Source organism: Hirundo rustica, chromosome 19 (genome assembly GCF_015227805.2).
Source record: "Hirundo rustica isolate bHirRus1 chromosome 19, bHirRus1.pri.v3, whole genome shotgun sequence".
NCBI lineage: Eukaryota > Metazoa > Chordata > Aves > Passeriformes > Hirundinidae > Hirundo > Hirundo rustica.
In genome coordinates, this window is record NC_053468.1 from 4,153,458 (window position 1) to 4,164,132 (window position 10,675).

General features: G+C 61.5%; 2 protein-coding genes across 16 annotated transcripts in view; one reads left to right on the plus strand and one right to left on the minus strand.

The window, feature by feature from the left end:
• The window catches only part of MYO18A (myosin XVIIIA), a 36,418-nt gene extending 32,399 nt beyond the window's left edge, over nucleotides 1-4,019 (plus strand). For 13 of the 15 annotated variants that reach the window (XM_058423042.1, XM_058423044.1, XM_040082125.1 and 10 more), the window contains 3 exons: nucleotides 57-179; nucleotides 1,102-2,277; nucleotides 3,380-3,516. In XM_058423042.1, coding sequence (XP_058279025.1) covers nucleotides 57-179; nucleotides 1,102-2,269 — 1,291 coding nt within the window. In that variant the 3' untranslated portion in view covers nucleotides 2,270-2,277; nucleotides 3,380-3,516. Of the gene's footprint in view, nucleotides 1-56; nucleotides 180-1,101; nucleotides 2,278-3,379 lie in introns of all 15 variants that reach the window. The other 2 variants (XM_040082132.2, XM_040082133.2) reach the window with 1 other exon arrangement.
• A 672-nt stretch (nucleotides 4,020-4,691) lies between these two features.
• On the minus strand, nucleotides 4,692-7,308 carry PIPOX (pipecolic acid and sarcosine oxidase). The gene is made up of 8 exons (XM_040082138.2): nucleotides 7,179-7,308; nucleotides 6,762-6,910; nucleotides 6,129-6,330; nucleotides 5,826-6,008; nucleotides 5,611-5,763; nucleotides 5,385-5,543; nucleotides 5,202-5,277; nucleotides 4,692-5,107 (listed from the first exon to the last, which is right to left on the minus strand). Exons 1-8 carry the CDS (start codon nucleotides 7,302-7,304, stop codon nucleotides 4,977-4,979), a joined length of 1,179 nt encoding a protein of 392 aa, XP_039938072.1. The 5' UTR covers nucleotides 7,305-7,308; the 3' UTR covers nucleotides 4,692-4,976.
• Nucleotides 7,309-10,675: the final 3,367 nt, after the last annotated feature.

Sequence of the window (10,675 nt, forward strand, 5' to 3'; positions counted from 1 at the left end):
TCCCTGCCTCTTGCTGACCTCTTGCTTTCTTCCACCCTGACCTGCTCCTCCGGCAGTGATGGTGACTCAGACGTGGACTCAGAGCTGGAGGAGCGCGTGGATGGGGTGAAGTCTTGGCTCTCCAAGAACAAAGGCTCCTCCAAAGCGCTCTCAGATGACGGCAGCCTGAAGGGCAGCAGGTGGGTGCAGGGCTGGGCACGGGACTGGCGGGCAGAGCACAGGCTGAGCTGTGCTGGGACATGGACAGGGCTGGGTGGGTGCCCGTGGGAGGTGGCATTTGGTGCTGTGTTCCCACCTGGTGCTTGTGTGGATGGCCAGGGAAGGGTTAATGCTGGTGAGCAGCTCTGTTTGCACTGGGGACACGTGTCCCCCCACCCAAGGGGACCTCCCTGGTCCCCTCATCCCACCCTGGAGGCCTATGGGGCAGCCACAGCCCCTACCCCATCTGCCTCCCCAGGGTTTGCAGTGCTGGGCTTTAGCTCTGTGCAGCATTCCGTCACTCCAGGACTGATTCCCTGCTCCATCCTGCCCTTCTCTGCAGCCCCACACACTCCCCCACACCTCTCAGAAAATGCTGGCAAAGGTGGGGGACATGCCCAGGTGCACCCACGGCACGGGGCTGGGGCACACAGCCCCACTCCCCTTCCCTTTGGAAAACGCTTGCCTGCTGAGCGCAGATTGCTTTTATCCAAACCCAATTTCCTAGCAGGGCTCCGGGAGTCCCAGGGGACTCCCTCCCTCTGCCGAGCAGGGGGGAAAGATCTGAGCTGGTTTCTGTTAATTGGTTTAATTTATTCAGCGGTGCAGATGTAAAACATTTTGTTATTGGAGATAATTCCACCTTTTCTGAAGTCGGGAATCAAACGCAGCGGCTCCAGGTAGCCAACAATGAAATAAATTGAAGGCAACGCTTTAAAGGGGAATCAAAGCGCTGGGCTAGAACAATTCCCACATTTACATGACATTTTTTTTCCGCGATGCCGTTTCCCGCTGACGCAAATTGCCGAGGCCGCCTGGCCGTTCCCCCCACCCCTTCTCCCGCTCATCTCCGTGTCTCTCTTGTCTCCCCGGTGCGTGCGGGGCCGCGGGGCCGCGGCACAGGTCAGCCCCGCCGGACGGCCCCGAGCCCGAGGAGCGGCCGGTGTCGGTGCTGAGCTCCCTCAGCTACAGGAAGCGGCCGGGCCTCAAGGACTCCATAGGCGGCCGCGGGGATGAGCAGACGCTGTTCAGCGCCCTGGGCGAGCGGCCGCCTTCCCCCGAGCGCCCTCCGCGCAGGGCGGCCCGCGGCGGCGAGCCCCGGGACCGGGCGGCCGTCATCGCCCGAGCCTTCGCCGACGCCAGCGGCCGGGCTCGCCAAGGGCTGGACAAGCGGTGGTCCCTCTCGGCCACCGACGTAGAGAAAGCTTCTGTCGCCTCCGCCCCGGTGAGCCGCGTCTCCTCCGCCTCCTGGCGCGGGCTGGAGGACGGCGATGATGGGGACGAGGGGTGCTCGGTGCTGAGCTTCGCCCTCTCCAGCCCCGGCAGCTTGAGGAGCCGGCGCGGGGGACCCGAGGGCCGCCCTGAGTCGCGGCTCTCCCTGACCCGCAGCCGCCCGGATGAGGCGGACGAGGGCTCCCGCGGGCAGCCGCACTTGGGGCGCAGCTTCTCTGTGCCCCCACGGCCCCGCAGCGCGGCCTCCGAGGAGGAGGAGGGTCCCGGGGGCGCCCGTCCCGCACGGCATCGCTCCTACCTCGACCCCGACCTGGAAGCCGCCATCCAAGAGGTGCTGAGCTACCGCCCGCTGCGGGCCAGGGGCTACTCCAGCCCGGAGGCCGACTCGGGGGACGACGGCCGGAGTGTCCGGAGCGTCAGGAGTGTCCGCAGTGCGGCCCCGCTGGGCGCCGCTGACCGCCCCTCCGGCAGCCTGCGCCGCTCCGCGTCCGCCCTCGACTTCTCCCGGCACACCTGCCGCTGCCGCAGCAGCTCGGGCTCCTCCGAGGAAGAGGAGGAGCGGAAGAAGAAGAGCTCCAAGAAGCGTGCCAAGAAAAGCAAGAAGAAATCCAAGAAGAAGAAGAAGAAGCAGCAGTCGTCATCCGAGTCCAGTTCCGAGTCCGAGTCCTCCGGCTCCTCTAGCTCCTACCGCAGCACCTCCAGTGTCAAGAAGGGCCCGCGGGCTGCGGGGAGCGAGGAGCCGACACGTCCTGCCCGGGGCAAGAAGGAGGAGAAGCAGCGGAAGAAGCAGGTGGACAACCTGATGATGAAGTACCTGTACCGTCCCGAGAGCGACTGAGGCAGGAGGTGGGAGCGGTGTGTGCCGTGCAGCATGAACCTCCCCGTGTGCCAACTAACCGCTCGTCCTAACCCTCTCCTGACTCCGGAGTTCTCCTCTGCCGGTGTGGGGCTACCCCGGGACGCGGCAGCCCTGTGTGCCTGCAGCAGCCCTGCTTTGGGGCGTTCCCCAACGCATTTCCATCCGCGGGGAGATCCCCGGCGTGGCCGCAGCGGGACCGGCAGCTGCCCGTGCTGCCAGGACAGAGCGTGTTTCAGGATTAGCAGCTGCGGGACGCCAGGAAGTGCTAATCCCTTCCTTGGCTCCCCAAGCCATCGGCCAGGACACATCTGGATTTATTCCTCCAGGAAATTTTTAAGGGTTTGATGGGCGGCGCAGCCCCCAGGAGCGGAGGGGAGTGGGATGGGTACTAACACGCACCCACTGCAGTGTGTGAGCATGGGGGGAGGCAGCGCCCATGGCAGGGGGAGACCCAGGTTGGGCTGCTGGAGCTGAGTTATCCTGTGCTCTGTTGAGTGCCTGTGATGGGAATTCAGGGTGTGAACGGCGTCAACCTGCAGAACTCTGGAGCTCTGCACGCTGTTTGATGCAGAGAGGGTGTGTTTGGGCTCGCTGGCAGTGATTTCAGAGCAGGCTTCATCCTTTTCGATGGCTTGAGTAGGAGAGTGGCTGGAGGAAGGGAAAGAAGCCTTTTGGAAGTGTGCTTGCCTTGGGCTGCCTGTCCCAGAGGAAGGGAAGGCATCCTGGGATGCCAGGGAACAACAGCCCTGGGCTCGGCTACACCCAAGGACCCTCAATCAGGGTGTCTGGGAGCCCTGGTGTCGGCATCCAGAGCCATGAGCCTTTTCCTGGGCAGGCTCAGCTCGGCCCCACTGCAGAGCAGGGGCTCAGCTCAGCGCAGCGAGGAGTTGTTTGCAGTGAGGCATGTCCCAAATATCTCGGAAAGAATAAAAAAGGAGGCAATCAAGGCTCCATCCAGCTGGCTGCCAGTGTGCTGGGCTCACCGCAGCTCCCGCTGCAGCCGGAGGGGAGTTGTGCTCAGCAGCCAAGCTGTGCTGGGGACGTGGAGCCCCTCCGTGTCACCCCAGCTGACCCCGCTCTCTCCCACAGCCCCACCAGCTCCCGGCACACCTTCACCTACGACAGATGGGACGACGAGCAGGACGCCGGGGACAGCACACGTCGCTCCTCCCGCAGCTCCCCCAGTGCCAGCGAGGCGGAGAGCCGGGCTGCCGAGACCCCCGCCTAGCCCCCCACCACCACTTCCCACCGCTCCGGGAACACTCAGCTCCGGTATTTCTTCTGCGTGGGGTGGGGGGGACACACGCAGCCGCCCCCCCGGCTCCAGCCACGGGAGGAGCAGCCCGGCCGGCTCGCTGGCTGCACCCCCCGCCCTCCCACCTCCTGTCTGTCCTTGGCGGCGGAGTCGGCTGCTCCGGCACCCGGGATTTATTCCTCAGTGCCTGCTGGCTCCTTGTTTTATAACTTAAACTCACCCCTTCGGCACCCTGCCGTCCTCTTACACCCCTTTTAGTTGAGCCAAAGACGTCTCTCGCTGGCCGGGCCCTGGGGAGCAGCCACTCAGCAGCCGGGAAGGGGACGTGGGGACAGGGTCCCACGTGCCCGCCTGGGTTTTTTTCACCCCCCAGCCCTCCACCTCTGCCTGGCTGTTTTGCACTAGCTCAGCTGTGCATCTTCCCCCACCCCCTTTACTTTCAGTATGAAAATAAACGTCATTTCTGGCTGGTGATACTGGCTGCTGCCTGTTCCGTGTGCCTGAGGGGCCTCCCCGTTTCGGGGAGGTGTTTGCATGGTGGAAGGGCCTGACGGAATGCATCCAGCCCCAGCGAGGATGCAGGGCTTCATGGAAAGACCAAGTCCGGCCTCTTCCCTGAGCCTCCTGCACCCATGGGTGCTGGGGAGGGGAGTGGGGGGGGAAACCCTCATGGGTGCCAGCACTGAATCATTTATCAATCTTCATAAATATGCAGATGAGCAGCGGGACAGAGCCTCTGCCTGCTGGCGTTAAATAATTAACGCGGAGGAGATGATGATGATGTGCATTGCTGGCTGCCTGCGCGGCTCAGCCTCGGCCCTGGCCGTGTGCTGTCCCCGTGCCAGGTGCTGCGCCCTGCACCTGGCCCCAGCGACACCCTGCACCTTGGAGACCCCCCTCACTCCTTGGCAGGTTTTTTCCCTTTCCCCCAGCATCTCCTGGAAGCGCACAGGCCGAGCTCGGTGCTCGCTGCCATAAAGCCACGCTGCGCTAATGCGCTTTCATTAAGTGGGAGCGATCTAATGATAATAAAATGGCACATTTAACATTAAAACATTTAACTTGACTCCTAAGCGAGTGTGTCTCTCCGCGCTGCTCCAGCTCCATCTTCATGAGGGTGACAAAGCTGCTTAATTTGTTCCCCAGGAGTGGGTGCTTGGTAGAGATGGCTTGGCATGGGGGATGCTGGCATGTGGGGAGGCAGGGTACCAGGATGCAGGGATGTGGGGAAGCAAGGATGCAAAGGTGCTGGGATGGTGGAATATGGGCACAAGGGGATGCAGGGTGTGCAGGGTTGGAAGGGTGCAGCATGTTGGGAGCCCCCAGGGTGCAGGGAGATGGGGATACATGGGGATGGAGGTGTACTGGGTGTGAGGACACTGGGATGCAGAGACACAGCTGCAGGCCAGCGCGATGTCTGGAGCCCCACACCTACTGTGCAGCCCCAAGCACACCAGGGAAACGAGTGATGGCGAAGTGGGCCATGTTGTAGGATGGCTCCTCGCCCAGGCTCAGCTGACACAGCAACTTCCCCACCACTGGTGCCAGCTTGAACCCATGGCCTGTGGGAAGGAGAGGGAAGGTGGGGGCACAACCATCCCCACAACCCCAGACAGCTCTGGGGTGCAGGACTGGGGGTTGGCTGCTCTCGCCTACCTGAGAAGCCGGCACCAATGACAATGTTGCTGAACTTGGGGTGCCGGTCCAGGATGAAATCTTCATCTGGAGTGTTCTGGGGAGCCAGGGTGTGAAGGTGAGGAGACAGGGTGGGGTCCACCTTGGGGTGGGGGAAGGCTCAGGACCCCAGATGCCTGGATCTGTTCCCCAGGGAAGTCTCACCGTGTAGAGGCAGGTCTCCATCACCGCTGGCTGGGTCTCCAGCCCGGGCAGATAGCTGCTGATGAAGCTGCTCAGGACGGTGATGTCAGGGCGGGGGGCACTCGAGGGGACCTGATCCCTCTTCTCTGGGTCAATGGGGCTGCCATGGTGGTGGCACACCTGGAGGACAACTGGTCAGGGTGGGCTGCTCAGGGAATCCCCCCACCTTCAGCTGTGCCCTGCTCACCTTCATCAGACCTGGGTACTCAATGGAGGGCAGCCCGTAGATGCCGTGGGGGGCTTGGCTCAGCCCCAGGGTCAGGAAGCAGGGACTGACGCTGCCCAAGCCGGCGCTCCCAGGTTGCTTCTCCCTCCAGTAGCAGACATCGATGCGCAGGGGCTGGAATCATTCCATTAGCTCTGGCCACGATTTTGCCACCCCCCCTTGCCACCAACCCTTACCTGCAGCGGCAGGTGGAGGCCCAGCTGTTCCACAAAGGCACCGGTCCAGGCTCCGGCTGTGATGATGAGCCGGGGAGCTTTGTACACCCCAGCAGTGGTGGTGACAGTGACCGTGGCCCCAGGTTCAATGCGCAGCACCTTCTCCCCATCCCTCAGGGTGCCCCCGTGTCGGCGAAACACCTCCTGCATGGGGAGGGTGAGGGGATGGAGCGAGGAGGCGGCTGTGGGGATAGAGCCAGGGGACCCCCATCCCGAATCATCCCATGTCATCCCAAAACATTCCATCCCCTTGGCAGCACCTACCTGCACTGCCCGCAGTGCCCGGTCAGCGAAGAGCACCCCGGCAGTGCTGTCCAGCACGGCCACCTGGCCAGCTTGCAGCCGGAAGCCAGGGAAGCGCTGGGCCAGCGCCGCGGCGTCGAGGACCTCGTCGACACCCAGGTTCTTCCTGCAGGCCTCCAGCTCGGGCTCTCCCGGCGGCCCCAGCAGCACCAGTCCCGTCTGCCTGCATCCCACCGGTCACGTCAGCTCGCCCTGCTCCCCCTCCCTGCACGGACCCCCAGTTTGCTTTGCCCCTGGGGGAAACTGAGGCACGGTGACACCCGTGATACTCGGGATGTGCTACACCCTGATGCTGGGGCACCACACGGTGGGATGCGGGTGACAAGGGCAGAGTGAGATGCATGGGGACGGTCCGGACACTGACATCACACTCTCCCTCGCTAAATACAGCAAGCGCCATCAGCCCTGACCCCGGCACCGGAGGATCATTTAGATACTCATTTCCTTAATGACATTTCCTTCATGGAACCACAAAAATTACCAGGAGCTGGCAGCCGCCTGCCGAGGAAGCCGCAGCCCACCCAAAGGTCACCGCCCCCAGTCCCGCGGGGAGGGGACGGTGCCCGGCGGTGGCCGCGTCCCTGTCCCCATCACCTGTAGAGCGTGGTGCCGGTCTCGGCCTCCAGCTGCTGCCAGAGGCGGAAGCTGTCGGGCATCATGCGGGAGTAGTACTCCTGCGCGTAGGCGCTGCGGATGATGCGGCTCTGCCCATGCGAGCTGCCCCGAGAGTGGGGCAGGAGGAACTGTGGGGCGGAGAGGACATGGGGGTGACCACAGACACCGCCACCTTCAATCGCAACAGCCCCACGTACACCAGCGCCGTGCGGCAGAGGGGACACAGCCTGTCCTGTCAACCACGGCAGCGGGAAACGGCAAACGGGAGTCCTGGCGCTGGGGACTGCAGTGCCAGCAGTGCCTCTGCTCCCTGCCACGGTGGAGGGCAGCCAGGTCTGCGGGCACCCTCCCCAGCCTGTTGGGAATGGGGACACGGCTGGATGGGGTCACCCATACCTGCTCCAGCAGCAGAGTGTCCTTGTGGCGCTGGGCCAGGTGGTAGGCAGTGAAAGAGCCCTGGATGCCGGCGCCAATGACAATGACATCGTAGGTGGACTTCTGGGGCTGGCTCTGGGCAGCCATGTCTGTCCTCGTCCCCGCTGCTGTCTCTGTGGCCGCTGGGAGGTGAGCCAAGGGGAGGAACGGGGCAGAGTCCAGCCAAGCAGAGAGGGTGGTGGAGCCTTGGCCACCTCCCAGCTCTGTGGGCACACAGGGGCCACGTTCTTCCTCCCCCTTGGGGCTGGCCAGGCAGGAATGTTCTCATTCCCCCACCAACACCAGCCCCTGGTCCCACCAGGGCAGGCGGCCCAGCTGATCAGAGTGAACGGGTGGCATAGATGGGAAGGAAAACTGCCTCCAACAAATGCCCCTTTCCACTGGCCGCTGCTGGCTCCAGCTGAGGTGGGACACAGTGCTTCCATTCGTGTGCCGGTGGGAAACCCCTCCTCGCTCCCAGGCAAACAGGGCTTTTTTTTCTCCAGCAGAATTTATTACAGCCATAAACCATTTTGTTGCCATCTTCTGTTGTTATTTTTTTAACGGGAGATAGGGGTGATTTAGGGCTCACCAGAGCTGCCAGGATGCGGCGTGGTGGGTTTTGCAAATCTGTAAAAATTTTGGGGTGTGACTGGGGTTTGGGGACAATGCCTTGGGGTGGGGGATAACACAGGCAGGGGCTGCCAGCTTTGCCCACTGCCGCCACTGCCCCGTGCTGCCTGACAGTTAATTAGGGGAATTAATTTACTCTGGCTTCTGTGGTGTAAAAGGCATTATTTACCGGTTAATTGTCGTTATTACGAAGTGTTAAATATCATTATTTATTTTGCCACTTGCCTCTGGTGATGAATGAAGCACTGGGGAGCACTGGAGGCTCCCACCAGGTCACAGGGACACCCCGACACAGCGCAAAGACACAACTGGCAGCTCACAGCGGTGGGGAGGTGAGAGGAGGAGAATGGGCAGCACGGGCAGAGGTTGGGGTGCCCCCCAGACCCCTCATGCACCCCACTGCTGCAGTGAGTGCATCCCAGTCTCAGCACCACCACAATGCCCAGGGCTCTGCCTCACACAGGGCCCCGTTAAATCAGCACATCCTCGCTCGCCTTTGATGTTACAAATAATTCAGCAGTTTCCCCGGGTTTCAGCTGACTTTTTTCCCGCTTTGAATAGCCCCTCTGCTTGCTCTTCCTTTTTTTTGCTGGAAAGATGAAGAATAATTAATTATCCGTGAAACGTTAAATGGTAAAAATGAACTCCTCTCCCGTTAGCAGTGTGCTAATAGAACGGATGGAAAAGCCTCACTCTTGAGGTTACAGAGACGGTGAGAACTTCGGTGGGATGCAAATCACCATCCCCAGGGCTCTGTGGGACCCCTCAAGCCACTGCTTTTGTTCTGCAGGTCACCCCCACCAGGGTTGAGCCCAGGCATCAGGGAGGTCTGCACCCCCAAAGCCCAAAAAGCAGCTGCAGGACCACAACTGGCCTTAGGGTGAATTTTTGGGGGTTGCCCCAGCCACGTGCCAAGGTCTCCATCATCCCTGCCACGTCCTCTTCACCTGAGTTTGTATTGACTGGAGGCAATGCTTGTGGCAGCAAGAAATCCATTTCCCTAAGCAGCCGGCGTGGGTCAGGAGAGCTCAGTAAAAATGAAATATTCCCTGTGTGGGCTGGGTGGATGGATGGGAAAACTCAGGGCTGGAAATGGCAATGGGAAGGGGGGAAATGGGGGCTTGGGGAACTGCCTGGAACAAGCAGTGAGAGCTGCCCCAGCTCAGATCCATGTGGCACTGGGGAAATGGGGAACGAGGATCTTTGGCCAAGGCTGGGCAAGGATCAGATGCAATTTGATAGGGGCTGGACTCTGCACCCACCGTACCCTTTTTGACCCCTGTACACCGGGACAGAATTCTCCTCAAATCCCATCATCCATCTGTGCCAGCCTCATTTTTCACCAAGCACAAGCCAACACTTAAAAAAGAATTAGGGAGCAATGCTGTTCCCCAAGGAGCCGAGGCAAACACAGCATCCTCCTCTCCCAGCTGCAACGTGGAGTTGACTTCACGCACGTTTGCCCCCATTTTCCTCCCCAGACCTCTTCATTCCCAACCCTCTGACGGCACCTGCAAAGGATTGTTTGTTTTCTGTCAAAACCAACAGCGGCTGAAGGCAGCCCTTCATTAGCAGTCCAGGTACATGCCTGGGGAAGCATCAGGCAGATTAAAATTATTTGAATACCATAACATTAGAAACTTCAATTTGGCCTCAAAATGCTCATCTTCCAAGCCCTACCAGGGCTTTGCTGCATTAAACATTGATGGCACTACCGGCGGATCAAAGTTTTGGGTTCAGAGCTGAAAGCGTTTTGTGGGAGAGCCGGCAGCACCCCCGGGACGGGGAGGATCCCGGCATCGCTTCCAGCTCCGCTCCCACCGCATCTGTGGGGCAGGTGGCACAACAGACAGTGCCACGGGCTTGGTGGCACGCAGCCCGTGACGCGGGAGTGGCTGCTGCTCTGCTCTTGGCTCCCCGTGCCAAGCCATGCCGTTCTCCATGGCAGGAATGATGCGTGTCGGCAAAGCAGGACCTGGGATTAAAACGAAACCCCCACCGGAGCTGGCTGCGTGGGCTGTGTGTGCAGCGGGGCTGGCCGGGCTGCGGGGGATCCGGCGAGGAGAAGCCATCTGGGCTTTTGGAGGGATGGGGAGGGGGTTATTAAACAAAGAGATGGGGTTTTTTTTTATATTTTTAACACCCGCAAGAGCCGTCCATCAGCCAACACGGAGCTGCTCGGTGCCGGTGCCAACGCCATCTGCCCACTGCAGGGCTGGCTGCCCTCCGAGACCCCGAGGCAGGGGGCTGCGGAGGGGCTGTGGGACCCCCACCATAAAGAATACCAGCCCCCCTCTGTGCTGTTCCGGGCCCAGGTGTCTCTGCTTGGGGGACGATGAGCGAAACCTTAATTTGGGTTATTTAAGGATGAGAAAGGGCACCTGGGGGTGGGGTTGTGGTCAGAGTTTTGTGGGGTAGGACATGGTGAGGTGGGCACTGAGCACATTTCCCACAGCCCTTGGTGGCTCCCACCCGGAAGGGTTGCCGGGATTCGGGCAGGAAGGGGGGGATTAGGCGATCCCCCTCCCCCAACCTTTATCTCCAGCTTTTTTTTCAGGCGCCGCACTCGAAGAGTTACGGCTTGGGGGTGGGGTAGCAGGGAGGAGCCCCCCGCCCCCCCCCCAGCCTGCTGGATTGGAGGGCGCCTCGCCCGGAGATTTACGGCGAGGGGTGGGTGAGGGAGAGCCCCCCCCCCCTCCCCTTCATCCCTGGAATTATCCAGCTCTTCACTTGGAGCATTACGGCCCCCCCGCCCTGTCCCTGGGATTGGCGAGCGCCGCGCTCGGAGCATTACGGCGGGGGGGGGGGCTGAGGGGGAGGCGGGGAGAGCCCCCCCCCATCCTCGG

Coding starts and splice junctions, on each gene's coding strand:
- PIPOX (XM_040082138.2), bottom strand. CDS start 7,304: ATGGCTGCCCAGAGCCAGCCCCAGAAGTCCACCTACGATGTCATTGTC. Junction 6,331..6,761: donor ACCGGCACCACGCTCTACAG/GTGATGGGGACA, acceptor GGTGGGATGCAG/GCAGACGGGACTGGTGCTGC. Junction 5,544..5,610: donor AGTACCCAGGTCTGATGAAG/GTGAGCAGGGCA, acceptor GTTGTCCTCCAG/GTGTGCCACCACCATGGCAG.